The sequence below is a fragment of the Postia placenta genome (genome assembly GCF_002117355.1).
Source record: "Postia placenta MAD-698-R-SB12 unplaced genomic scaffold POSPLAscaffold_4, whole genome shotgun sequence".
Lineage (NCBI taxonomy): Eukaryota > Fungi > Basidiomycota > Agaricomycetes > Polyporales > Adustoporiaceae > Rhodonia > Rhodonia placenta.
This window is the reverse complement of record NW_020169835.1, coordinates 1592292-1618601: the sequence shown is the minus strand read 5'-3', so window position 1 is coordinate 1618601 and position 26310 is coordinate 1592292. Positions and strand designations below refer to the sequence as shown.

General features: G+C 52.4%; 10 protein-coding genes across 10 annotated transcripts; 6 read left to right on the top strand and 4 right to left on the bottom strand.

Annotated features, from left to right (window-relative positions):
- Positions 1–222: 222 nt before the first annotated feature.
- On the top strand, positions 223–760 carry POSPLADRAFT_1045399 (hypothetical protein; the record flags this gene model as incomplete). Its single annotated transcript, XM_024478744.1, has 4 exons — positions 223–327; positions 360–361; positions 504–676; positions 729–760. The coding sequence occupies 4 exons, from the start codon at positions 223–225 to the stop codon at positions 758–760; spliced, it is 312 nt and encodes a 103-aa protein (XP_024341105.1).
- A 1315-nt stretch (positions 761–2075) lies between these two features.
- Positions 2076–6679, top strand: POSPLADRAFT_1136828 (hypothetical protein; the record flags this gene model as incomplete). Its single annotated transcript, XM_024484736.1, has 27 exons — positions 2076–2282; positions 2449–2583; positions 2641–2771; positions 2865–2911; positions 2966–3113; positions 3212–3337; positions 3375–3488; positions 3538–3623; positions 3673–3708; positions 3762–4045; positions 4072–4089; positions 4140–4176; positions 4233–4329; positions 4386–4550; positions 4610–4653; positions 4704–4793; positions 4845–4914; positions 4949–4985; positions 5043–5127; positions 5188–5248; positions 5299–5381; positions 5447–5552; positions 5605–5959; positions 6087–6163; positions 6213–6296; positions 6348–6444; positions 6557–6679. 27 exons carry the CDS (start codon positions 2076–2078, stop codon positions 6677–6679), a joined length of 2943 nt encoding a protein of 980 aa, XP_024341104.1.
- A 404-nt stretch (positions 6680–7083) lies between these two features.
- POSPLADRAFT_1045397 (hypothetical protein) lies at positions 7084–10015 on the bottom strand (the record flags this gene model as incomplete). Its single annotated transcript, XM_024478743.1, has 4 exons — positions 7084–7503; positions 7786–9057; positions 9109–9160; positions 9525–10015. The coding sequence occupies 4 exons, from the start codon at positions 10013–10015 to the stop codon at positions 7084–7086; spliced, it is 2235 nt and encodes a 744-aa protein (XP_024341103.1).
- Positions 10016–10248: 233 nt separating this feature from the next.
- POSPLADRAFT_1065549 (hypothetical protein) lies at positions 10249–13513 on the top strand (the record flags this gene model as incomplete). Its single annotated transcript, XM_024481966.1, has 13 exons — positions 10249–10270; positions 10319–10347; positions 10397–10668; positions 10722–10863; positions 10911–11084; positions 11137–11313; positions 11374–11528; positions 11594–11903; positions 11968–12183; positions 12239–12577; positions 12633–13121; positions 13175–13267; positions 13335–13513. The coding sequence occupies 13 exons, from the start codon at positions 10249–10251 to the stop codon at positions 13440–13442; spliced, it is 2526 nt and encodes an 841-aa protein (XP_024341102.1). The 3' UTR covers positions 13443–13513.
- Positions 13514–13619: 106 nt separating this feature from the next.
- On the bottom strand, positions 13620–17261 carry POSPLADRAFT_1179982 (hypothetical protein; the record flags this gene model as incomplete). Its single annotated transcript, XM_024488716.1, has 5 exons — positions 13620–13751; positions 13803–14464; positions 14516–14593; positions 14648–14932; positions 14984–17261. 5 exons carry the CDS (start codon positions 17259–17261, stop codon positions 13620–13622), a joined length of 3435 nt encoding a protein of 1144 aa, XP_024341101.1.
- A 271-nt stretch (positions 17262–17532) lies between these two features.
- Positions 17533–17875, bottom strand: POSPLADRAFT_1137879 (hypothetical protein; the record flags this gene model as incomplete). The annotated part of the gene is made up of 3 exons (XM_024484847.1): positions 17533–17601; positions 17659–17762; positions 17824–17875. 3 exons carry the CDS (start codon positions 17873–17875, stop codon positions 17533–17535), a joined length of 225 nt encoding a protein of 74 aa, XP_024341100.1.
- Positions 17876–18234: 359 nt separating this feature from the next.
- On the top strand, positions 18235–20937 carry POSPLADRAFT_1179977 (hypothetical protein; the record flags this gene model as incomplete). Its single annotated transcript, XM_024488715.1, has 5 exons — positions 18235–18403; positions 18463–18542; positions 18596–18629; positions 20554–20650; positions 20708–20937. 5 exons carry the CDS (start codon positions 18235–18237, stop codon positions 20826–20828), a joined length of 501 nt encoding a protein of 166 aa, XP_024341099.1. The 3' UTR covers positions 20829–20937.
- Positions 20938–21164: 227 nt separating this feature from the next.
- POSPLADRAFT_1065546 (hypothetical protein) lies at positions 21165–22953 on the top strand (the record flags this gene model as incomplete). The annotated part of the gene is made up of 9 exons (XM_024481965.1): positions 21165–21273; positions 21337–21474; positions 21531–21562; positions 21615–21656; positions 21713–21800; positions 21863–21924; positions 21982–22188; positions 22242–22552; positions 22614–22953. 9 exons carry the CDS (start codon positions 21165–21167, stop codon positions 22729–22731), a joined length of 1107 nt encoding a protein of 368 aa, XP_024341098.1. The 3' UTR covers positions 22732–22953.
- An 857-nt stretch (positions 22954–23810) lies between these two features.
- On the bottom strand, positions 23811–24242 carry POSPLADRAFT_1138076 (hypothetical protein; the record flags this gene model as incomplete). Its single annotated transcript, XM_024484867.1, has 2 exons — positions 23811–24102; positions 24157–24242. 2 exons carry the CDS (start codon positions 24240–24242, stop codon positions 23811–23813), a joined length of 378 nt encoding a protein of 125 aa, XP_024341097.1.
- A 481-nt stretch (positions 24243–24723) lies between these two features.
- Positions 24724–25743, top strand: POSPLADRAFT_1032698 (hypothetical protein; the record flags this gene model as incomplete). Its single annotated transcript, XM_024476879.1, has 1 exon — positions 24724–25743. The coding sequence occupies one exon, from the start codon at positions 24724–24726 to the stop codon at positions 25741–25743; it is 1020 nt and encodes a 339-aa protein (XP_024341096.1).
- Positions 25744–26310: the final 567 nt, after the last annotated feature.

The window sequence follows — 26310 nt, the reverse complement described above, 5'->3', positions numbered from 1 at the left end:
GCTGCGCTATACGTCATAAGCCCCATCCCGAGTGGCCGTCTGAATGTTTGTATTTGAGAAGGCAGCCGGTTATAATAATTGGCTCTGTCCGACGCGTCATTCATGCCTTACCGCTCCCTTATACATTTCTGTCACACCTCTCGAGCAATTGTGCAAAGCGCAACCATAACCTCGCCTTCACACATACGCCATCAACCATTCACATCGTCGGCTCGAATCCCCATGATATTCAACGGCGGCTGTTATTGTGGCAATGTCCGCTATCAGCTCAACCTCGACTCGCCAGATGATGCTCGAATGAGTATCTGTCATTGCAGGAATTGCAAAGTGCGTTAAGAACTAGACAGTGCATAAACTAGAGGTGGATGTTGACAAGAACTCTCGCCAAACACGTTGCAGAGATTTAGCGGCTCAGAGTTTGGCATCACTGCAAAGATTCCCAAGAAGGCCTTCCGCATAACACAAGGCCAAACTAAATAACACGTTTCTAATAACGGCTCTAGCACGCTGACAAGAGAGTTCTGCGATTCTTGCGGGTCCGGAATCCTGGAATACGGGGGAAATGCTGGGGAGAATACATACGTCTTCTATGGCAGCCTCGACGAGCCAGACAAGCTCCCACCGAAAGGAGAATTCTTCTGCAAGAATCGCGCAGAATGGATGCCTGAGATTCCAGGTATGTTCCGCGGTAGAGAGTGAGGACCACCTGCTAAAAACATTATCAATAGGGCTTTTTCACAAGCGCGAGATTAAAGAGTAGAGATGAGCACAAACAGTTCGGTGGCAGTGCTTCTTAGCAGCGCTGAAAGCGAGCCTATTGAGGCGATGCTAGGAAGGCTCACTTGTGTAAACAGTCAGAGTGATGCATAGCAGTGTATCAGTTGTAATGAAGGATCATTCACAGCTGACGACATGGTAAATCGAAGCGCAGCCCTCATCAGCGGCGGCGATACTGGCGACTTTGCCATGCAGGTAGTCCACTTCAACGATGCGCGACCCTGATATTATGATAGGTCTTGCTCTACATAGTGATAGTTCAGGTAGCGTTACTCAAGAAGAAGGGTTTGAAAAGAGCCCCAAGGAATGCTAAGACACGGAGCTGATGAGAGCTGTTTATGGCCAGAGCTCTCGGCGAGGAGATAAAAGCTTCAATTCCCATGGAAACATGAGCCAACCCAGCTCTAGATATTGCAGAGTACGGGTTCGCGGGTTCGACGAAGTCTATACAGCCCTAGGCAGTGCAATCTCCTCCCGGAAAGTCTACAGGGAGGCGCTGGAGGAAGGTAGCGGGACGATGCATGGCGAATGCAATCTTCTGTCTCCAGTATGTTCCCCATTGCATCGCGATCATTTACTTTTGAGCGCGCCCCAGGCAAGCGCGCATGACGGACATGAGCAGCCTGTTGTCCTCCGCACAATCCACAGTGTGGGGATTGCTACGACGGTGAGCGGCCCGCGAGTCCCTTATCACGCTGCCATGAAGTTGGACAGTTAAGGGAAAATACGCGCCAGCACAGGCAAGCGGGTGATATAGTCGTCCATGAGCACTTGAGGAGTGACTGGTGACCATGGGAGATTGCTTCGTGCGCAGTGGAGAATGGCGTGAGGACACGTTTTACAGCAGGTAGACTTCAAGTCCGATTCCCGTACGCTCAAGGATTACGAGGGTTATTCTTCGATATGCAGCCAGTGGAGTGTCCCCGCTTTTGCCATGTGAAACTGAGTGAATGAGCTGAGATAAAATGGCCTCCTCGAGCAAGCAGCCAATGGTGCGAGCTGAATGCACGTGATAAACGCGCCGCGTCTCAGTAGGGCGCTAATCCCCACAGTCGCCGTCTCGAGAATGCGCCACAGCAACTCGCAGTACGGCTTTATTCCAAATCTACAAGCTTTCGTGTGAAACGCTTCTTGTTGACTGACATCTTGGTTTTGTTTCACTATACTAAAGGAACCTACGAGAGTGCAGGTCGAAACTGGGATTGTACCGGCCACCCGCTGTCTAAGCCAAGGATCTCATCAGCCCTCCGACGCCCCCGTTCTAACGCTACCTTCTTGCCACCTAATAAACATCTGAGATGCTTCCTACGCCTGCGCCAACCTCGCCGCCCTCGTCACCACGTCCTGAAGTAACGGCGGCGGCGGAGGATCACCCAATTGTCTATCCTCCACCTCCTCCGACTAGAGGGAGCGCGCCTTTCCAGGTGCTGGCTGCTCTCTTCGATAAGCTTCAAGGCGAGCGCAGACCGGAGAAGCGGAGGAGGCTTTTAGACTCATGGTTCAACGTACGCAGCGATTGAAAGCTCCATCCGTACTCTGACTGATGTGTGGGTGTTCAGCATTGGAGACGAGAGAAAGGATACGACTTATTTCCAGTATTGCGTCTGATATTGCCTCAGGCGAGAACGTCCTATAAGCTCGATAAGATCTTTCAACTCATGTACATCATAGAAGGACCGCGAACGTGCGGTCTATGGTTTGAAGGAGAAGAACCTAGCAAAGATTTATATCAAACTTATTCCTCTTAACCCGAGGGATCCGGATGCAATTCGTATGCTTAATTGGAAGCGCCCTACAGAAAGAAATGTACGTTACCTACTTGACTGACATATTCACAATCCTTTCTTAACCCTTTGTCTGCAGCAATCCTCAGGAGACTTCCCTTCTGTATTATATGAAGTCATTAGCAAGAGATCATCTGTGGTGGAAGGGACGTTGACCATCCATGAACTGAACGATCATCTCGACGAGATCTCGAAGAACATGGGGCACTCGTTAGTAACGCACTCATAACTTACAATGTAGCGCACGCTCAACGCGAGATGCAGTGAGACACAGATGAAGATATTTCAGCGCATATATAACAGTACCACATCTGAAGAACAGCGATGGATAGCACGCATCATTTTGAAAGGTCTGTGGCTACTCTTTTATTCACGAGCAAGACTGACGTGTGCATGTGTTCTAGACATGCAGATATCAGTCAAGGAGACGACTGTCTTCGCCGTCTTTCATCCAGACGCGCATGCTCTTTTCAATACATGTTCCGATATCAAGAAGATTGCTTGGGAATTATGGGACCCAAAACGTAAACTTAACGATGAGGTGCACCTATCGTGACCAACTTAAGAGTTCTATGAAGGCTCATCGAGATTATGATGTAGGAAAAATCAGTGCAGCTGTTTAGGTCATTCATGCCGATGCTATGCAAAAGGCCGCTCCGACGGATTGAAGATACAGTAAAGGAAATGCAAGGTAGCAACTTTATCATAGAGGAGAAGCTCGATGGCGAGCGCGTGCAACTGCATAAGCGCGGAAACGAGTACTTCTATTGTTCTAGGTAAGTGTTCACAGGCTCCCTGCATAATCTGATGCAGCTCATGGGCTACAAATAGGAAAGGCAAAGACTACACTTACCTCTACGGAAAACATGTGGGAGAAGGCAGCTTAACGCCATGGATTCACAAGGCATTCGATGCTCGAGTCGATGAGTGCGCGGCCATCCACTTGATAATTAAACGCACATTAAATGCTATGCAGGATCATTCTCGATGGCGAAATGCTGGTCTGGGATCCTGTCTCTGAGCGGAATCTTCCATTCGGTACATTGAAGACCGCTGCTCTTGGTCAGTTTGTCGCATGCCACATGAGTGCGCAAGGCTCACCTTCTCGCAGACCGATCGAAGAAAGAGCGTGCTCCTCGCCCCTGCTGTAAGTCCACTTTGGTGTCTGGTTCTAGCCATCATAATGCCTATTATCCGTAGTCAAGATATTCGATCTCTTGTACCTGAACGGCACGCCCCTTCTCAACAAGTCGCTCAAATTCCGCAAGCGCAATTTACGGGCCTGTCTGAAGGAAGTCCCTGGGCGTATGGAGTTTGCAGTTGAATACGAGGGCCGCACTGCGGACGACGTGCGCACTCGCATGGAAGATATCATGGCCTCTCGCGGCGAAGGTCTTGTTATCAAGCACCCCAACTCGCAGTACGTCCTGAGTGGTCGTAACAGCGATTGGATTAAGGCAAGTTGTTGGACTCGTGGATTTAACGTTTCCTCACTCACTGCTGCTCGCAGGTGAAGCCTGAGTACATGGTGAGTCTGACATCCGCACACCGCACGGAGAGAGGTTGACCTGCATTCAGGACAGCATGGGAGAAACGGTGGATGTCATAGTCGTCGGTCAGTGACATTCTCTATACATGCACTACGAAACGCACATTGACGTGGCCTAACAGCCGGAAACTACGGTACTGGCCGACGTTCTGGAGGTGTCTCGACACTCGTATGCGCTGTCGTCGACGATCGCAGACCTGCTGACGAGGTAGAACCAAAGTAAGCTCAGCAGCAAATGTTGATCATGTCGATGGCATTTATATGGAGCTTTCTAGGTATAGCACCTTTGTGCGCATAGGAACCGGTCTTTCATACGCGGACTACATATGGGTACGACAGAAGCCCTGGAAGACTTGGGATCCGAAAAACCCTCCTAGTTTTATACAAGTCGCAAAGAAAGGGTCTGAGGACAAGGGCGATGTGTATCTAGAGCCCCAAGAGTAAGCTTCCCACAAATCACATTTGCGCCTGACAGCCTGTACTGATTCTGAGCACACAGTTCCTTTCTGCTCAAGATTAAGGCTGCCGAAATCACTAACTCAGGTGGGACCTTCTTTTCACAATATATCTACTGACCGACATGTGTTTCGCAGATCTATATCATATGGGCGTGACGATGCGCTTTCCGCGTGCGATTCAGATCCGGGAGGACCTCGACACTTCCGATTGTACGACTGCGACCGGTACGTGAGATTAGTGCTGACGCTTGACACATAATCAATGACCTGTTACAGCCGTTTTTGAAAGTCTGCGGTCGGATAGGAAGAGGAAAATGAGTGATACTGATGAGTTGAGTGATTGTGTGTATGTTTAGGGTCGCTCACTAACGCATCCTTAGGAACCCGAAAAAGAAGCAGAGGAGAACCACGAAGAAGGTGCGCTATCCTGAGTCGCCGCCTTAAAAGACATTCACCTAAGGCCGCTTTTTTCAGCCGGTAATTCTTCTCCCTCAGTACCAGAGCTTAAAGCTAGAGGACGTCGAGGTTGAGAGTGATCTTTTCGAGGGGATGACCTTCAGTAAGTCTCAGATATCCGCTGACCTACACGTGGAATGGTTTGATATCATACAATATGTAGTGGTTTCATCCGATCCAAAATCGAGAACGGGCGAACAAGATAAGAAAGAGCTCCTGCGAATGTGAGTAGCAACCGTGACGGATAAGCCTTATTGTCTTACCTGGAGGACAGGATCCGTGCCAATGGAGGCAAGTACGTCCAAATGGCAAAGAACAACCCTGATGTGCTTGTTGTATATGGAGGCACAATCACTCGTACATTTGCACTTTACACTACCACTACCAGATAAACCAACTTACATGTGTCACTGTTTCGACAGCTTACGACATTAAGCTCATCATGAACAGGGATGTCTGCGACATTATCAAGCCGCAATGGATCAGGGAATCTGTAACGAAGAGTGAACGAATGCCGCTGACCAAGAGGTACCCATGCATTGCTTCATATTTCTCTCTTGTTTACAAGAATATGCATCAGGTACTTCTTCCATGCCACTTCTCGTCGCATGGAAGAGGACGAATACGTTCAGGATGATGGAAGCCTCGAAGAGCTGGCTCTCACGGATCAGCATGAAGAGCCCCTTGAGACCAATGACAAGGGGGATGCAACTCAAGAGGATCCCTCTATAGCGGATTGGTTCAAAGTCGAGAAGTCATCGAATAGATCTGAGATACAGCACGACGATACGGACAGCGAGACGGAACCTGATTCTGATAATGATGATGTGAACCGGGATGAGGACATAGCAGACGAGGATGATATCAGTGATTGGGTCAACGTGGACAACGAAGACTCATTGAAAACCGAAGAAGACCCGGTGCAGGATGCTAGCGTAAGTGCACTCAGCCTGTTCTTGACGGTAGCTCAGTATCTACGTAGTCGCAGCTGGAAAGCACTCATATTCAGGTTTGGTCTCTGTGACTCTGTAATCAGCATACTCATAAGGTGTACGTTCGCAGGAGTCTGAACCTCAAGTCCGCATGGGGGAGACCGAGGAGGCCCGGGAATACGACCAGGAGCTAATCTTCCGACATCTGTTGGTCCAGTTCAACTCTTCGAGACACATGCCTGACTGAGAGATTCAGATGCTTCTACCTTGATTCCCCTGCGAATGCTAAGAAGAATAGTATGTCTGTTAAAAGCAAGAATCAAGATGAGCTCAACAAGGGGTGAGTGACGAGGCCTGTGTCTAGCTGCCCAGCGCTGACCTCCGCTGATAGTTTCGAGAAATTGACGACACTGATCACTGAGCATGGGGGCCGCGTCGTGGACCTTGATGAACCCAAGCTCACGCATGTCGTTGTTGATAAGCGAGACGTGAGTCGAAGGCTGGAACTTATGAGGAAGACATCTACGTGAGGACGCCCGCTACGGGATGCTTGGGAGCCTACTCATCTTGCTAAACACAGCCCCAAACGCCGATATCTAGTTGTCGCTGAGTTCATCCAGGCTTGCTTGGACGAAGAAACATTGCTTGATGAAGATGGCAAGTGCCTGGCAACTCGCTTTGTTCCTTGTGTTAACGCCTGCTCCCACAGAATTCGCGCCATGACGGCCACTGTTAATACTATTCTTCGACAGTCCACTTCCTCTGCGATGGCGGGTCATCACGATCAGCGAGTGTGTCGTATGACATGTGTAAACAAAGAATTCATTTCAATGCTATTCGACATTATGAGACCTACCTACGAATACATTTTTCGCTCGGATGTAGATATTATAAAGATGTCAAACAACAGTCATAGCGACATACTGGTCCTAGGGACAAAACGACAGTTCGGGACGGATTGTCATCCAAAGATGACGCGACAAACACGACAAGCGATAACGAGACATCACGAGAAGTAACGTACGACAAGGATACAAGAGACGGAGTCCAACGAGACGAGATTTAGTCAAAAATGTGTGATATACAAGAATTGACACGCATAGACTGTCATCACTAATACTTACGCTTCACCAGAGACGGTCCCAGGCACCGGGACTGGGGCCGGTCGGGGTATCGAAGAGGGAGCCGAGCCTCTCCCGCCGTCCAAAGATCCCAGGACTGACGTCGAACTGCTGTCGCTCCTGGCGTTCGAGTTCCTCGGCCAGGAGCGCACCCGGCGCGACTGGGTCGTAGATCTTATTGGTAGGCGTTCGGAATGGCGATTCGAACGTGTTCCTCTTGGTCCGCCGCGGCGTCGTGGGTGCAAATGGCGTTAAAGGCAGCATCTCACCAGTCATGGAAGATGACGGTCCGTCGCGCCTGCGCGTGGGAGTGCGCGCTTCGCCCGAGAACGTGGCAGTCGGAGACGTGCTCAGGCCTTCAATGGGCATAGCAAGCAGAGGTGCGGCTGGGTGGAAGACAGCAGGCAGAGGAGGGTCAAGATGAGACTTGTAATAAGCCAAGCTCGGCGATGGGCTCATATGCAGACCGGCATGAGAAATTGGAGTATGAGTGGGCGACAGTAGACGATCGCCACTCGTCACACGATGCCTGCGAGGTGGTGTGCGCGGTCGCGGCGACGGTGTACGTGGGAAGGCGAGACTTTGTGGTCTCTCAAGTGGAGATGTGCTTATTGCCTGATGGGCAGAAGCCTTGGCTGTACGCGACTTGCGTTGCGGAGTAGACGTAACAGGCATCGGTGGCAAAGAGGGCACGTCCTGCAGACACACTGATGAGTACAAAGAGCAGAAGTGGCGCGGAAAACATGCCTGTGCTTTTCCTTTTCCTTTCCCTTTTGCAGGCTTCTGGCTGTGACTCGGGCCCTGCTTATTGAGCAACTGGGGATCGAGGGCATCCACAGGATAGGTCAGCTTTGACGTCCAGCTGGTACCGAAGTCCTCGTCTGCCGACTCAACAGCCTGAGGCGAGGCTGATGGCGACCTCAGCCACTGTGCCTCCAAGCTCGCGTCAGATGGAAGCGGTGGGCTTGACGAGGAGCTGAAGTTAGGAGTGAGAGAGGGCGCAGACGGCGAGGACGAGATCGGCTTGGGCGACGGATTTCGTCCTCGTTCAGTTCGCGACACATCATCCGACTCAAGCGCAGGACTCGTCACAACCTGACCAGGCGTGCGGGCGTGTGCAACTCGGTGAAGATTAGAAGTGGGAGGTAGTGGAGGAAAGACGACCTCAGCAGGCAGTGGTTGAGGCCGGGGAAGTGGGACGTAAGGTTGATAGTAGGGCTGATGGTGCGCTGAAGGGTGGAAGCCAGGGAAGTATGGCGGGAACACGGGTCCATGGTGAACCGGCAATGCGCTGGAAGACGCTTGATTGCTCTCAGCGCCATCGTTCTTCTTTCGACGCTTCGTGTCCCGCGTCATGACTTCGTCCATCGTACCGCGCTTTCTCGGCCCCTTCTTGGCCGCCTTCTCCTGATCTAGCTTCACCATGTCTTTGCAAAGGGTCTTCCGGAATCCCCCGCCCACAAATGCTGCGACATCGTCGTCAAAAATGGCCCATAGACTTTTGCCCTCATTGCGCCCACGCGGCACCTTGCGGAAAACGGCCATTGTACTGAGGCAATGTCGCACAGAGTTCATCCATGTCTGTTCACCCCGCTTGTAGTATGGGTACACTATCGTGATGAATTCATAGATGTCCTGTAGAGTAAGCCGGTGTTCTGGAGACGCTAGAATAGCTTGGCCGATCAATCCAGCGTAGGCAAATTCTGGCTTGGCTGCGCAATATGGACCAGGGGGAAGGATAAACGGAAATTCATCGTGCTCCTCGGGCGCAGGACTAGATCGCATAGGCGCCGGTGATGACACTTGATTGATCACTCTCGGAGGGCTCGAGGCAGGGGTGGGTGTGTGCGCTGCCGTGCGTGGTGTTGAATAGATGTGCCGGCCGAACGAACGTCGCGCACTGTTTGAATCAGCACCGCGAGATGGACGCAGACCCAGCGGTGTGCGCGGCAACGCGCCATTAGCTGCGTCGAAAGGGGGCTACACCACAGTTATCGACATATGGCAGCTACAAATGACCAGGACTCTCACCAGGTAAGGCTGTGAAGACAGCGCCTCATTCACGACGCGGGAGCTGTAGTATCTATAATGATGAGGTGTTTCGGGGGCTATCTGTGTATAGGTAATATCTCAGAATCATTGTCACCAGGTAGTGGGATTCTTCAGAAGATCTTAGAGTTCGTGATGTTCACTAGAACCTTTAAAGTTGACAGCAGGGTTATATCTCGGAGACAGCTTGAGGTGAATCGGTGGCTCCAACGTTGTAGCCCAGCACGGACCCTGCAGACTCGCACTCAGTCTGCCGGGACCGTTCCAGTAATACACAGGGTGATAGCATAAGCACCGAGCAATTGGCGCGTAGAGGGCGTCTGCCACTGGTTCGTGCCCATGGCGAATATCCACAAGACATCGCACGGGACATTATTATACAGCGACGTGTGACGAACCTGGGGTGTGACGCTACGCGAAGGGGTAGATGGAACATGTTGCTCGACGCGTCGTGCGTGCGTACTGGAGTCTGTAAATCATATATAAATTTGTAGATGGTGGCGGGATGGAAGTACCGACTGCGACGCAGCTTCTCGTTCAATTTGCGCTCCATGACGAGCTCCATCGTATCCAGCGGACGCGTGGGGAGTGTGCTCTCGATCGGCTCCGCCTTGACGGGAGTTTGAGGCGGACTGGGCGACCGCGCAAACACAGACGCGTCGGCGGACGACCCAGCGCGTGATCTGCCACGAGAGCGGGAGACACTCGACTTCGAGCGGTGGCCGTTCGGGACAGGAGCAAAGTTGCGACCCTCGTTCGCTTGCTCGGTAGTCAGAAATTGTCGCATCTGCTCGCTGTGTCGACGCAGGTCTTCGCGTGTCATGTTCATACTTTTGAGCAGCTGTGATGTGGGGGAGGTCGCCCTACCACCCGCGCGAGAGCTCGACATGGGGGGAAGAGCAAAGGGAGAGGAGCAAAGGAGAAGAACAAAGTAAAGAAGTGTGGCCAATGCCACTGATGGAGGACTCGGAGGACAAGTTACGCGGATGTGACAGAGCTGCGTGCCGTGTGACAGCCTCACACACACAGATGCGTCACGCTGATCCATCCCCGCAGGCGCCAAGCGGTAACCGCGAGTGAGTGTGTCCGATATTGTATGCTGCTCGCGGCCAGTTTGCCAGGATGCCCTACCACAATTTGAAAGGCACGTAGATTGATGAGCCCTTCGAAGATTTACTGACTGTCTTAATAGCCCTGATCAAGGGAATCCGGGCATGTAAGGCGAGTGCACACGGTCTACCATCGTGCACAGCATCACTTAGTCGAGCAGACTGTAGCAGACGAACGCGCCCTCATCAAACAAGAGTCTGCTGCCATTCGCGCATCTTTCAGGGAGGAAGACTCGTATGCGAGGCATAACAATGTCGCGAAACTCCTGTACATTCACATGCTTGGCTCGGAGGCACACTTCGGGCAGATGGAGTGTCTCAAGCTCGTCGCCAGCCCGCGCTTTGGTGACAAGCGGCTGGGCTACCTAGGAATCATGTTACTCCTCGACGAAAGTCAGGAAGTGCTTACCCTGGTCACGAATTCGCTCAAGAAGTGCGTATCCGCCGTGCTCTCGCGTATGTTTCGTGACCAACTAATTCGGTTAGTGATATGAACCACGCGAACATGTATGCGGTCGGTCTTGCGCTTTGCACATTCGCGGACATTGCTTCGGAGGAAATGGCTCGAGATCTGGCAAACGAGATCGAGAAGCTGCTGGGATCGAGCAATACGTATATCCGAAAGAAGGTGCGTAGCCTGCAGTGCGCTATAACCGAAGTTCTAAGCTATCGCAGGCTTCACTTTGTGCCCTCCGAGTCGTCAGGAAAGTGCCCGACCTTGCCGACCATTTTGTGTCAAAAGGGAAGAACTTGCTTGCGGACCGGAACCATGGTGTACTTCTCACAGCAATTACCCTTGTAACGGAGATGTGTCAAACGGACGCTGCATGCTTGGAGGAATTCCGCAATGTACGTGAATGGCCCTTGTTTGATATCTATTGACTGATGCACCGCTGTCCAGGCCGTCCCGCTCCTCGTACGACATCTGAAGTCGCTGGTGACTACGGGCTACAGCCCAGAGCACGATGTGTCAGGCATCACCGACCCTTTCCTGCAAGTCAAAATCCTCCGTCTACTTCGTCTCCTCGGAAGGGGAGATGCAAAGGCCAGCGAGACGATGAACGATATTCTAGCTCAGGTTTGTCTTCATCATCATGGGACAAGAATAGACCTTGAATTCTTTGCCAAACTACACTAGGTAGCGACGAACACCGACTCGACGAAAAATGTTGGCAACTCCATCTTGTACGAAACAGTGATGACAGTCCTCGAGATAGAGGCAGATAGCGGCCTGCGGGTCATGGCCATCAACATCCTTGGTAAATTCCTCAGCAACCGCGATAACAACATCCGGTGCGTATTCCCTGATAGCGTCCAACTCGCGTCGCAAATGCTCACCATTCCGCCTATCGATTCAGCTATGTCGCTCTCAATACCCTTAATAAAGTTGTGTCTATAGACACGAACGCCGTTCAGCGACATCGCAACATCATTCTCGACTGCCTGCGGGACGGGGACATATCCATTCGCCGGCGTGCGCTCGAGCTCTCGTATGCGCTGATCAACGAGCAGAATGTCCGGATCCTCATCCGCGAGCTCCTTGCGTTCCTCGAGGTTGCGGACGATGAGTTCAAGCTGGGCATGACAACTCAGATTTGTCTCGCCGCAGAGCGTTTCGCGCCAAATAAAAGATGGCACATCGACACGGTGCTCCGCGTGCTGAAGCTTGTCAGTCTGTTCACATATTGGCTGATGAGATTGGGCACTTAGACTTTATGTGTTCCCACGTTAGGCTGGCAACTTCGTCAGGGAAGAAATTCTCTCTTCGTTCATCCGACTTGTTGCCCACACGCCCGAGCTGCAAGCATATACAGCGTCAAAACTCTACTCGTCGCTACGATCGGACATATCGCAAGAATCGCTGACACTTTCCGCGACTTGGGTCCTTGGCGAGTATAGCGAGGTCCTGATTGAGGGTGGTCTTGTGGATGAAGATCAGCCCAAGCGGGTGAGCAACATCACTTACTACAGTCTGGTGTGGTTCTTCTGAAGCTTCCATGTAGGTCACGGACGTAGAAATTATCGACCTGCTGCTCTCCATTCTTGATTCGCCCTATGCGAATTATCTCACCCGCCAGTTCGTCCTCACTGCCATCACAAAGATCGCCTCCCGTCCCACCACTTCTCCTGCTCAGCAACAGCGTGTAGATGAGCTATTGCTCTCTTTCACGACAAGCCCAGAACTTGAGATCCAACAGCGCGCGGTCGAGTTCGCCAGTCTCTTCAATCTGGACGTGCGGGCGGGTGTTTTGGAGCGCATGCCGCCGCCAGAGCTTAAGGCAACTGTGATGGGTGTGGTCAGTGAGAACAAGCCTGTTGGCTCTGTCCAGCCAAGCAAGGATGTGAGTTAGGCTAAAGTGGCGTGAGCAAATTGGCTTTAACGTTCGCATTTGACAGGGTGACTTGCTCGGCGACGACATTCCAGGAGGCGCACCAGTCGCGAACGGAAGCGTTCCCGCTGTAGCACAGAACAACCAAGATCTCCTGGCGGAGATTTTCGGAAGTTCCTCGTCACCGGCTGCGTCATCGCCAGCGCCTGCCCAGAGCCAGAAGAGCACCGTGCAAGACATTCTTGGCCTCTTCGACTCACCGTCCACATCGAGTCCGGTGCCGGCTCCAGATCAAGCAACACCATATGCAACCTCTAATGGTGCTCCGCCAGCATTTTCCGCTTTCAACCTCGCACAAGTGCAGACACCACCGCCTCAACCGCCCGCGCAGCCGCGCCTCACTGCGTATACAGCATACGACAAGAACGAGCTGAGAATCACGTTAACGCCGCAGACCTCACCCCAAAAACCGGGCGTCGTCAACATCTTGGCGAGATTCCAAGCAACTGGCAGCACCTCAGCCGCCGGACTGAACTTCCAGGCTGCTGTTCCTAAGGTATGCTACTCACTTATTCTACATAAAATCATACTGATTGATCTATGATCTAGTCCCAGCAACTGCAAATGTTGCCCATGTCAAATCCGGATGTCCAGCCTGGTGCCGTAGAAACGCAGCAAATGCGGGTAGTGGCACCTGTGGGGGTGAGTCTGAACAAATGTGCTTAGACGAAGATGGCGGCAGGGTTGCTAACCGATTCGATTGCATTAGGCTAATGTGCGGCTACGACTGCGGATATCGTACTCGTTAAGTGGTCGCGCAATCCAAGAGCAGGTAGACTTCAACGGGTTCCCACCTGGACTAACGGGTGGATCATGATGTTCGTTCGCTCTTCGGATATTTAATGCAGCTGGTTCCGTCTCCAATATATTGTCGTATTATGATGTGTGTTCAGCATGACAGTGAGGCCCTCCAATTTTTCGCTGGGACAAACACATGGAATCCGAACAGAGCGCAATATACATATTAGGCACAATACACTACAGAATACAAAATCTAGATAAACACTTGCAGGGGATGACGGTCATACACGTTCTGCCCTTCACTAAGCTCTCCGAGGTCAGGGTAGAACGGGACAAGAGCATCCTCAGCACCAAGATACAGCGAGTTATAGACACGCCAGTAGACCTAAGCGATAAGCGTCAGCAGTCAGCGTCTGACAATTACACTAGGGCTTACCTCTCGGACCTTCCTAGCTGGGTGGAACAGCCCTTGTAGGACATAGCTGAGCAGGACACCGGGACCCAATGTCACCCGCATGGCCTCGACGGCTTCCATGACAGCGCCTATGACATGAGGTGACGTTTCGAAACAGTTTGGCCACACAAGGTTCATCAGGTGAAGCATCGAATCTTCACATCCGAGACCTGCGACACCCAGAGCGAGATGCTTGACAATGGTACTCGCCGTTTGACGGTGGACGAGGTCACGATCGGTTAAAGCGTCCTCCAACATTGTCACGACAGAGTCTGCGTAGTACGCAGATTGCGGGCCCACATACTCGAAGACGAACGAGAGCGCCTTAAGACAACCCGTTCGGACGTTGAGCTCGGCCGTGCGGTATTCGTTCAGGATGGCGGGGATACAGGTGAAGGGACCGCAAGTCTCCGCGACGATGGCGATGGCAACGGTACTGCAGACACGACTCTGACGCTCCTGGACACGCAAATTTGTGAGAAGTACTTGAAGGACATCCTGTGGTCCCAAGCTCTTCGCGATATAACCGAACGAGTTGACAGCTGCACGACGGATACCCTTTTTATGCGCCTTGAGAAGGTCGAGGAGCTCAAAGCAGATACGCATCCACTCTCGGGCGGGCACGAACTCGGCACCACGATCGGCTGTGATAGGAAGTCAGTAAACAGCGGCGAAACGGAGTGAATGCGACATACCTATACGACCGATCAAGTTGATCGTGGCTTCCTGCACCTTTTCGTGGCGGTTACGCAGGATAGGAGTCATACGAGGCACTATGGCAAGCATAATAAGTGAGGTGTCAAAGCTACAAAATGATCTAGACTTACGAAGATCCTTCACCGGCGGATTCATCTGAGTCATACCAACAACGTTCGCGATGGCGCCCTCAGCTGCGATAATACTACCAAGCGTGTCTGGGTACTCTTCACCAAGCTGTTCGAAGAGCACCAAACCGAGCTTGCTGAGTAGCTGGTCCTCGCCACACTGCTTGATAACGACTGCCAAACGAGTCGTCAGGTCTGCCGCTTGCTGACGAACCTTGGCGCTCTTGTTGTTGAGACGCCACAAGATGGTCGAGACGATTTGCGTGAGGTACGGCTTCACGCGGATACCTGCAAAATTGTGTCAGCGAAAGGATCGACTGGTCGAAAAATGAGACATACCGAGAGCGTTGACAACAGTACCGAAACCGTCCAACATCACCTGGTCCTCAGTCGTCTGCTCCTGGAACGCGTAGATGATACCATCGACGAGTCGAACTTCAAGTCGCTCATCAATATCAGACGCTCCGAGAGAGGCGACGACCTTGGTAATCGTCTCCATTACCATCTTACGGTACGGCTCCGCCTCATCCTTGAGCTCGTTAACTATCCTGCCGACGATCTCCGCAACACCAGACTTCTGCGCTAGCTCCACTGTCGTCTCGACGACTTGGCGATAGTTTCTCCGGTCAAGCGCCATTCTGCGGACCCAGAACGACTTGAAGAAGTCTGGAAGGATGTCCTGCTTGATATATTGTGGTGTGACACCCTCAGTGGCCGCGCACTGTTGTACGACCTTGAGGACGATTTTCTTCATCTCCTCGTCCGACGTCTGAAACTCACGGATGAGGATGATGGTGACTTCCTTGATGTAGTACGAAACGTATTCCGGGTCCATCAACGGCAGAATGAAACCGATGGCCTTCAGAAACGCGGCCAGACTCTTGCCGCGGTGCAGACGGATACCGACCCAGAGCGGTTTAAGAACGTTGTCGAACGACTCGATACCGTATGGCGCGGCTGCTTCGGCCAAGGCAGCAAGACCGAGCGCAGTCATCGTACGCACTTTCTGTTGTTCGTCCTGAAGTCCGTGGGCGATACAATCGACAAGGTTGCGGAGGTGAGGGAGCACGGCGCAGCCCATCATGATAGCAATCTGTTGTACAATACGGATACCGGTGTGTCGAGCCTGCCAAGACTTCTTACTGCGACAGACAGCCTTCAAGAAGGGGAGGAGTGAAGGAATACCAAGGGCGGAGGCGACGACGGAGAACGCACGGGCGGTCGTGTTACGAACATACTCGTCGGCGTGGTCGATATCAGGACGCATAGTGGAGATCATGTGCGCAAGGCCCGCTGCCTTCGACAGGTTGGAGATAATCTCGCGACCTTCAACACGGGCATAGTAGTCTTCGTCAATGAGCAGTGGCTCGATGACGACAAGGATTTTATGGACATACGGGCGCACAAGGTCATCGAGCTTGTAGAGCACGCGGTCGATGACCTTGACGAGTAGATGCCGCTCTTGATCTTCCAAGGTGCGTTCCATGAGCAGCGGTAGGATCTTGTCGAACAGGGGACCGGCACCAAATTCACGAGCCTTGTCGGTAATCTGTCGAAGAGCGGTTTTGCGAACGGGAGGCGTACCGTTCTTGATTTTGAGCAAAAGACGCATGATCTTGCGCTCCTTCATCTCGTCGACAGATAGCTCCGTCTCGTCCTCCTCCTTCAGGATCTTCGCAAAGTACTGCGCATCTTCCGCCTTGAAAAAAGCCAAACTGCCGACACCCGGAATCTCTGTCGGTAGCTCAGGAGCAAGACCGGCCGCCGCTGCCATAGCGGCTGCGTCCGAACCCTCCTGTATCTGGAAGCCGCCAATTTCTGTTACGGGGGTTGCGAACTTGGGAGGACGAACAAGGGGAGCATACCCCGGGGGTGGTGTGACAATCGCATAGCCAGTCGCCGGAAGAATGGCATCGAGCTCCTCGTCAGTCAGATAACGGTTGTGCTTGTCCTCCTGCATGAAACCGGGTGCGTTCATGATGATGGGGGTCATGGGGACGTCCTGACCACCAGCGACGGGTGTCTGGTCCCAGCGCGACCTTTTTGGTGTTTCGCCAGGAGCATTGACGTCGGCGGGGGTAGCATCCCAACGTGAACGCCGCTTCTTAGGTGCAGCCTCCTCGAGAGCTTCCTTTGACCACTCACCACCCTTCGTATCCTTATTCTCTTTGTCCTCCGGCTCAGGGACATCCCACCTCCTCTTGCGTTTCATTCCCGCGAGCTCCTTTACTGCGGCCTCGATCTCTGTGCGCGGCGGCGTCTTGTCGAGGTCCATCTTGGCCTTTCCTTCCTCCCGTGCCTGCTTCTCCTTCTCTTCAATGGCTCGCCGCACCCTCTCCTCCTCCTTCTCGAGCCGCTGCACCCTCATGGCGTCCTTGTAGCCCCCTTCAACATCTCTCCCCTCCTCGACCGCCTTGAAGGCATCATCGCTCTCGTGAGCCTGACGCTTGAAACGACGGTTGTGGTAGTCTGACTGGCGTGAAGCGATCTGGCGCTTGGACGCTGTCTCCGCAAAGGGATCAACATCCTCCTCTTCCGCAAGGTCAGCAAACTCTTGCAGAACCTCCTTCGGCGCAGTGAAAGAGTCAACCAGTCTCGGAGAGTTTGGTGAAGCCATGGCGGTAACAGTGAGAGTCTAGCGCGCCCCTGTGACAATACTGGATGCTTACGTGACCAATACCGGAATATCCCGCGTCTGTCAAGCGCCGCTTCAAAGTGTGCCACCCCTCTCGTTCTGTGGCACCGTTGCGCTGACAGAAGGCACAATTATCGACTTGAAGCTGAAGTCTCAGCGCTGAGCTGCTGAGATGAACATGTATTATTTCGGAGGCCCTCATCTCGCTTTTACAATATACTAGCTTGCAACCATCATCCTACAAGACTCCCGATCATCTGCCGTTTGTGTTTCGAGGAGCGTTCAGTGCTTGGCTTTCTCTGCGTAATTCTTGGATCACTGCCTGTATATTGGGCATGGTTAATGAGAAACACCATCTGTCTCAAGTCTCAGGACGCACCGCCAAAGCCTCTGGATTCACGCCACTCTCGATCATGCCGACACAAGTCGCAAGAGTTTCTTTGTCGAGCTGTGTGTTTAGTAACTGCGAGATGTCGTGCAAGACTGCTCAGACGCTTGCTTTGTCAACTAATTCGCGTCTCATTGGACTCTCAAAACTGCGTACTGTCCAATGTCTGCTGTGCAGATGAGATCCTATCTGACTCTCGAGATGACATATCCCTGGCGTTCGATTTCTCCTGTATCCTGAACTCATTAGCATATGATTTCCAATGATGCCCTGAGGGGTGACTCACTGTCTACGTACTGTTACAGTGCCTTCTGCACGACTTCTGCAGGACTTGTCGTTGGCGCTGTGAGAGTCGCGTAAACATGCTGATGAGAGTGTTCACATGACTAAGCTTACAGGTAAGCATCCAAACCTTTGGCGCGAAACGAAGACCAATTGACGACACTCAGACTTAAGGGAACGCGTCGTAAGCAAGTGTGATATTTGATTACTAAGGTGTCTGTAGGCCTACAAGTACGCTTTATTCCATTCTATCTTGCAGAAACCATTTGCTCTTCGTCCTCAATCATGGCTCAGTGGAAATCACCTTTGGCGGGCTACGAGAATGCCCAGCCTCTCCCGACCACCATCAACCCAGACGGGAAGTCACTTTACAATCCTCCAGGCCCCCTCTCCAAGGCGTATGACGAGTTCCCGAAGGGGTTCAATCCGAATAAGAACGGCTTTGATTTCCACAGTGAGAGACTATCTGTGGATTGGAAACGCTATGTGACTGACCCTGTATGTTGCATGGAGTCTACTATATGCAGCACAGCGCCACAGAATCACAATATGCGAAGGAGTTACACGAACGTGTTCGCAGGGAATTTCCCGAAGTGAGTTGTGACGCTTACATGGGTCCGTACTTGCCCAACGAATACCTTGCTAGCTTCGGATCTACAGGCTCTGGGACAGGCCCATAGGTCAGTGTGGTCTATGAGATGTGATCAAGTTCAGGTTCGAATCTAGCATATTGCAGGACCACATCCAGTCGCGATGTTCGAAGTGAACACTTTTACGCCGCATCAGACGGGTGCATTCATCTCATGGCTTACCGTGAATCGCGGTCCCTGCTCGTAGGCGTCATGCACTCATAGCCGCTGTGCTTACAATTGACCCACGGCTCTCCAGGGTGCTGATTCATCCAAACACGGGAGACGGTTATAAGGACCACACTGAACTCATGTTATGGATGGGGCGGCCATATCCCCTCCTCACTGAAAGGCTTAGGGCAGAGCCCCGTTGACATGTTCAGCCTAATTATGTGCATGTTTTGTTGCAGATCAGGCCGATTGTACTTGTAGACCTTTATCCAATATATAACAAAACCAATATTGATAGACCTTCCTCGCAAAAAATACAGATATGCGGTATGGAGCATAGCGGCGCTCGGCACCTGTGGGTGACGTGCACTCATTCCTCGGAGGTTGTTCGCGGCAGCCATATAAAATAATCTACACCAATGCCTCAATATTCGTCCGTTAGTCGAGGTCTACCCCGTCTGCTTGCGCAAGCCATGACAAACAGCGACGACCTCTGCATCCTACTGTGACGCAATGCCGGTAGTTTCTTCAATCTGATTATTAGTCATGGAGCCAGACATGTATACGACGAATTATTTCTGAGCAGGTTGAATATATTGTTAATTACCGACCATGACGGCGAGAGGGGATCACAGCAAGCGTCTACCTTACGATCCTCACTCAGTACTACAGTAGCCCGTCGCTGTCTGCACCACTGCCGACTCCTGCCGCGAGCTTCGCCCCACCTTGCCTCAATGTATACTCTGCAAGGGGAGGTCTATCATTATTGATTTTTCTGTCAACGCTTTGGTTCTCTCGAGTAAGTCCAGCGACTGGCAGCACGAACCTTGATCTACCTCAGAAATGTGAAGTCTGTAGCAATCCAGTATTGGTACAACAATCTTGTAGCTAGACAAAGTGTAGGTGTGCTGTAAAACGCCACTTGTACTTGTCTATGCACTGATCATGAGTCATACGCAGGTCGACTCTCCGCCCGCCATTGAGGATAATTATGTGCAAGGTGCCTGAGCTTCGCGAAGGCGTCGTCGTGGGATCCATTATGTGGTATCGTCACGATCTAGAATCTGCAGAAAGCACCATTTGATACACTCGTGCCGCTGCCAGATGGACGCGTTCCCCCGTGCCGCGTATTTTTACTGTATTGCTTCGCGTCTGACGATAGTGACAAGGACATTCGAAGCCACGCGGGTTGCTGCGCTTCATGACCACTAGCTGATACATCGGCTGCGAGGAAATGGAAGCCCAATTAATGGCCGAGGTGAGTCGTCATACTGCGTGCCGAGGAAAACCACGCAGCGAAAGGCTAAGGATCGGCTGCTACGGGACAATATATAAAGGCTACGAGTGAAGCAGCGACAGTCGTTCTCAGCCAAGACGTGTTCACGTTCACGTTCGACACCAAGACAGCCTTCCGATATCAACACGATCGCTATAATGGCACAAGAAACCAAGCGTCCTTTGTCCACGGCTTACACCACATTTGCGAGGCCCATCGACGACGGCTTCGACTTTCATAGTCAGTGAAGCAGATTATCTTCTCCGCTCCGCTTATACTCACAACAGCGCAGTCTACTACATGCAGCACAACCCAACACAAGTTCAGTTTGCGAAGGAACTACACGACCGCATCAAGACAGAATTTCCTGAAGTAAGTGCGCGTACGCAGTCTTTCATATCAAGCTCGATTTGACATACCCCACTCTAGCTTCACATCAACCAATACCGAGAGAAGGAGTCAGGTACGAGCTTGACATATCCTTCTAATCTCCCTGAACTGGATGATTGGACACCCTGATATCTTTAGGTCCGCACCCCGTTGCACAATTTGAAGTGGACACATTCACGCCCCACGAGACGGGCGCGCTCTTCTGCTGGCTCGCCGTGAACCGCGGACCGCTCTCGTATGGCAATTCGTTTCCTCGTGGCAACATATAGGATACTGACCCTGCTTGTTACAGCGTGCTTGTCCATCCTAACACGGATAGTGCGATGCGAGACCATACAGAGTTCGCATCCTGGATGGGGACACCGTATCCGCTCAACTCCGACATCCTCAAAGTTGGTATCAAGCCCAGGTGATCGTCTGCGTAATGCCTTCCCCCATTGCGATATGGCCCTGTTGCCTGTATACACGCAGTCAGATTAGTGAATAAGAATAAAACTATCGACTTCTAGTCTCTATCCATGTATAACATCGACTGCTGCAATCATTGTAAATACCGTGACGAAACTCGAGACGTCAATTTGGGGGAGAATCACGTGTGACGCCTCGCGTCACATCGCGCGATTAAGATCCGTGTCTGGACTCTGATGATGCGCGCCACCAGCCCCGATCCGCATATAAATAGCAGTCTCTTCGAATCCCGTTGCACAAATTTCTGCTGTTCCTTTCATCGCATCTTCATTTGCCCTGCAATGCCGTTTTCGCAGCACATTCTTGATAATGCCCTCGGGGCGGTCGGGAACACGCCTCTCATTAGGCTAGATAGAATCTCGAAGGCAGAAGGTCTCGAATGCAATCTTTGTGAGTGATCGCTGAGGTGCTCAGGAGTTCGTATACGTGGCTAAACTGTTTTGTACTTTGCAGTAGGGAAGCTTGAGTACCCATCGGTGGGCGGCTCTGTGAAGGACAGGATCGCCAAACGCATGGTTGAAGCTGCAGAGAAAGAGGGCAAACTGATACCCGGCTATAGCGTTGTTATCGAGCCGACATCGGGAAACACAGGTATGCAGATAGCGTGAAACAAATCACAATGTCTCACAAATGCCGCATATATGCAGGTATTGGACTAGCAATGGCGTGCGCCGTCAAGGTCAGACGTGCCTCATCGTTCCCTTATTCATATGCTGAATACTACAGATAAGGGATATTCGGTAATTATCACGATGCCCAACAAGATGTCCCTCGTGCGTATAGCGGCTCTCTTGGTCCCCGAGCCTGGATTTGAGCGATGTCAATACAGGAGAAAGAAGCCGCTTTACGTGCGCTTGGCGCGGAAGTTGTACGGACGCCGACGGAGGCAGCCTGGGACTCTCCAGAGTCACATATAGGTAGAGCATGCCCCTGCTTGACATGCACCTCTCGTGGCTGAATTCCTTAACGATCCTCGCAGGTGTTGCGCAGAAGCTTCAACGTGAGATCCCAGGAGGTATAATCCTCGATCAGTATGGCAATGTCGGTTATATGTCGGACCACGTAGCCTGGGATCTCAATATTGACTACGTCCTATAGGTCAACAACCCCCTCGCTCATGAGTACACTACCGGGCCCGAAATCATTGAGGCTGTCACGTCTACTCCCGCGACTACGGACAAACCGTCATCGGGTAAAGTGGATGCTTTGATCGCAGGCGCTGGCACTGGAGGGACGATCACTGGCCTCTCTCGCGCTATCAAGAAGATACACAATAAGGCCTGCATAATTGTTGGAGTCGATCCTGCAAGTCATTCCATTTCTTGATCTAGCTCGGCGTTCTCACAATACCACTACAGAAGGGGAGCATACTTGCTGTTCCCGATAGCCTGAACACTGCAGACGTAGGCGCTCAGTACATCGTCGAAGGTATCGGATATGATTTCGTTCCCGACGTCCTCTCGCGCAACGAGATCGACTACTGGATCAAGACGGCGGATGAGGAAGCATTCGAGGCCGTACGGAAGCTCATGCGCCTGGAGGGCCTGTTGGTCGGGGGAAGCAGCGGCAGTTCGCTGAGCGGTGCGCTAAGATGGCTGCAAGAGACTGATGAGGGTCGGAGGATCGCACGTACAAGAGGTGCAAACGTTGTCGTCTTGTTACCAGATGGGTCAGTCATTGTCTACTCTTCTCGCTATAGTAATAACGGCTCATGGCATACATTTATCCAGAATACGCAATTACATCAGCAAGCCCTGGTTCTTGAAGATGGCGATGGGGGCGGAGCCAAGTCCCCTTGCTCATCGCATCACCGCCATTCTCAAACCAGAAGCAGGCACGAGCGTGTAGATTGGAGTTGTCGACGGTGCCGCTGAGGGCACTGTTACGCATACGCTAATTAGAGATCATCTAGTCCTTCCAATTCGTCAGTTCGTCACCTCATCATGCGTCGTTCTCATTCGCCAGCTTTGGTCGCTCATGATACAAATTTCGTTGTGAAAACCTATTCCATCGTCGTGTATCCTATATACTTCCGCTATCGATTTGTCCATAATTATAGGCCATAAAAAACTCGCAGTTGATCTACAGGTTGCTTCAGTGTGGCGCATGTCAATAACTCAGAACGCGCTGCACGTAATCGTGTACTGGAGAAGGAGAAAGAATAGTGACTTTGTGTGCCCGGTGTGCTCTTATATACTGTCTGTGGTGCCGATCGAGTAAGACTCCGGCAATGACGGCCAGCGAGCGAGCACAGGCAATTTTCCATACGAAGGTGACTTGCCGCCTATGGCAAGAAGACCTGACATTGATGACGTAGTGACTCGGGTTTCCACGTTAACTTGCCGGAGCCGTTTGCGAAAGTGTGTTGCTTGAACTTTATAGTTTATCGCTTATGTTCTCATCACAAGCAGCCACACGTAATCTGGGAAGAAGATTATGGGGAAGACAGTTCGTGTGGCATACGCCGTAATGCTATGAAAGGACTGTGGCAAGCATTGATGGAAGACTATAAGGCAATCCATCGAGCCTGGGAGTTCCTCGCGAAGGCAATGCGGAATAAGACGACAGGTCGGAAAGCAGATCCACATCAATGTTGATGATCGCGGTGAGCGATCGATGGCCGTAGCCACAGACGCGTCGAAGCAAAGCTAAACGGTGGGGACACTCCTTTCAGGGAATTACCCTCCTCCTGTCCTCAAAGTCTTGAGAGGTTCCGTAAAGGGTCTTGTATGGAGAGCTGCAACGCCACACGCGAATGTTAGCCTAACCTCGCTCGTGCACACTGAGACGCTGTCGCAGTAGCTCATCAAGCCTTCGTCATGTTTCTCGTGGTATACATCCCGGCTGGTGATCATGCAACAGGAAGTCGTCGATGAGACGTCACAAGAGCAATGGCAATCCGTTCGCCGCTGCGTGAACCCTCAGCCTCAGACCTGCGTCAACGCCACGTTCACGTCGCCTGTGCTCGCCCCGCCAGTAAACGTCGCAGTGAACGGCTTGTTCTGACCACAGGTTGCAGCCACCGCCTTTATGCCCTGCTCCCAGCGGCCCTTGCTGATGTTGATGGTCGCGCCCTTCTCGACGGGGGTGATCGTGAATTGGGAGCCACCATCGGTGCCGGTGGTCGTGGTCGGGTTGCCCTGGCAGAACTCGATGGAGCCGGAAATGCCGCCGCATATCTGCAGCAGGGCGACGTCGGTCTCGTGCGTGTCGAGGGTGCTGTGTATGACTCGAGTTAAGACTTGTGAAGAGCATAATAATTAGAGGACGTACACGCTTGAGTCTGTGCAGGTGACGTTGCTGACTGTCTCTGTCCGCAAAGACAGCGGAGCCGCGAGTGCGCTCACAAGGAAGAGCATAGCGATGTAGAAGAATGCAAACATCTTGGGGGGGGGGGGGGGCACTGCCTGACGAGGACTGGAAGAGGACGAAGAAAGAATGTGGGCCTGAACCAGTCAGTCGCAAGAGCAAGGAAGACGAAGATACCAGCTTGAGGAGCTAGAGGGCGATTTATATACTAAGACGTCGCCATGGAGGCTCGCCAAGTGTGCTGCAACTCAGCGACGAGATCTACTTGATTAGAACTTCCGGAGAGAACACACAACAAGTATCTCCATTCGTGCTTTGCACGATGCAGATTTTCACGAGTCAGAGCTGTAATGGCCTGTTAGAGAAGTAAGTGGCTAGGCCGTAGCCTAGACTTGATGAAGAGATTTCAGCAAGTATCACAGATACCGCGGGTCCGATCGACGTGCCCCGATCGGCCGGAATCGGGGCCTGATCTCGAGGCATGTCTGAAGACACCGACGGCCGAGCAGAGCATGTTTCTCCTACTCCTCCATGTCTGCCCTTGCCAGGGCCTGCGTTCACCGCAGCCCATGGCTCACTCGATCCTTTCCCCGCCAATGTCGCGTCTCAATCATACAAAGTCCTCGCACACGACCCCTCCTTAGCACGACTTTCCGTGTGTCCTCCTCGTCCGCCTCCGAAACACCTCCGACGAGTCCTCTATCGGACGTATCCACCCCACCTGCCTCACACATCCCCAACCCGCCTCCAGGCGCACTCGCCGACGCGAATCCGCCTAATGCCGCCCTTCTGCTCTTCTGCCTATCGACTGGGCTCGTAGACAGCCTCACCTTTGCCATCTCTGGCGTGTGGTGCGCCTTCATAACCGGCACTACCGTCCAACTAGGCATGGACATCCCTTTCCTCCTTAACCACTTTCCCACGTCATCCACCGAACTGTCCGCTGCGCTCACGCATTTCACTACCACCGCCTCCTCCGAGCGGCTGGCCGCACTCTCTGGCTTCCTCCTCGGTGGTTTCGTGGGCCCGCGCTTTCCACGCGGCATCACGCCCGCGCGATGCAGTATATTGCAGTCCGCACTACTCGCGTCCGCGTCCGCGCTCGTACTAGGGCTCGGCCCTACAGTTGCAGGCGCCACGGCTATGCCGTGTCCACATCTCACCCTCGCGCTCATCTCGTCGAGCATGGCACTCCAGGCCGTGCTTGTGCAGCGCTTTGCCACACCATATGCAACGAGTGTCGCGTGGACAAGCGTGTGGCTGGGCGCCGTCGCGAACGGATCTACGTCTAGACGCGCGAAGAAGTTCGTCGGTATTGGCATGGTCATGAGCGGCGCCGTACTCGGGGCCGCCATCTTGACGCTAGGGACTGAGGAAAGCGCAGCGGCAGGGGTCCTCACTCCTGGCAAGGAGGGGAATCCGGATGAGGCGGGGAGCAAGCAGCAGCTTGTGAGGAGAGTGGGATGGGGGCTTTCGGTTGCAGCAGCAATCAAGTCTCTAGCTGCAGTTGTCTTCTGGAGAAGGGCGAGGATGAGTCGAGTTCAGATTTGAGTAGCCTATTAGACTTGAGAACACCCCTGCAGACGGATGCTCATAGATGCAGCATAGACCGCACACCTAGCTAGAGGTAGACATATTGTACCTTTCGGTAGTTCGTGTCGCTATGATTACACATCTTGTAAATGCTGGCTCATGGAGATCAACGCACAAAGTTCCGCCACTGACGCGACCTCATTGAGGGTTGTAGTACGCGTCGCGTCACGATGTGACTTGACGCGTTTCGCTGAAGATCCTTTCAATTTGAGCAGGCGCTTTCGACGCGGGGCAATTAAAGCACCTCAAATCTACGTTGGCGAGGAGTGCATATGATATCTGGTAGCTCATGTTATTTCTTCGAAATTCTGGATCTCGGCGGTAGAGTCGGGACCGACATTTGCGACGCGTCAGGGAAAATAAGCTGCTCTGTCCACGCATAAGTGCAAGAGAATTATGATTGAAAAAAGGACCGAAAGCAAAAATGTATGCCTACAATGAATGAAACGGCAGAAAAAGGCGTGTACCAAACTTACTTGCCTATAACGGGCAAGCCGATCAATCACCAAGAGATAAGATTAGATG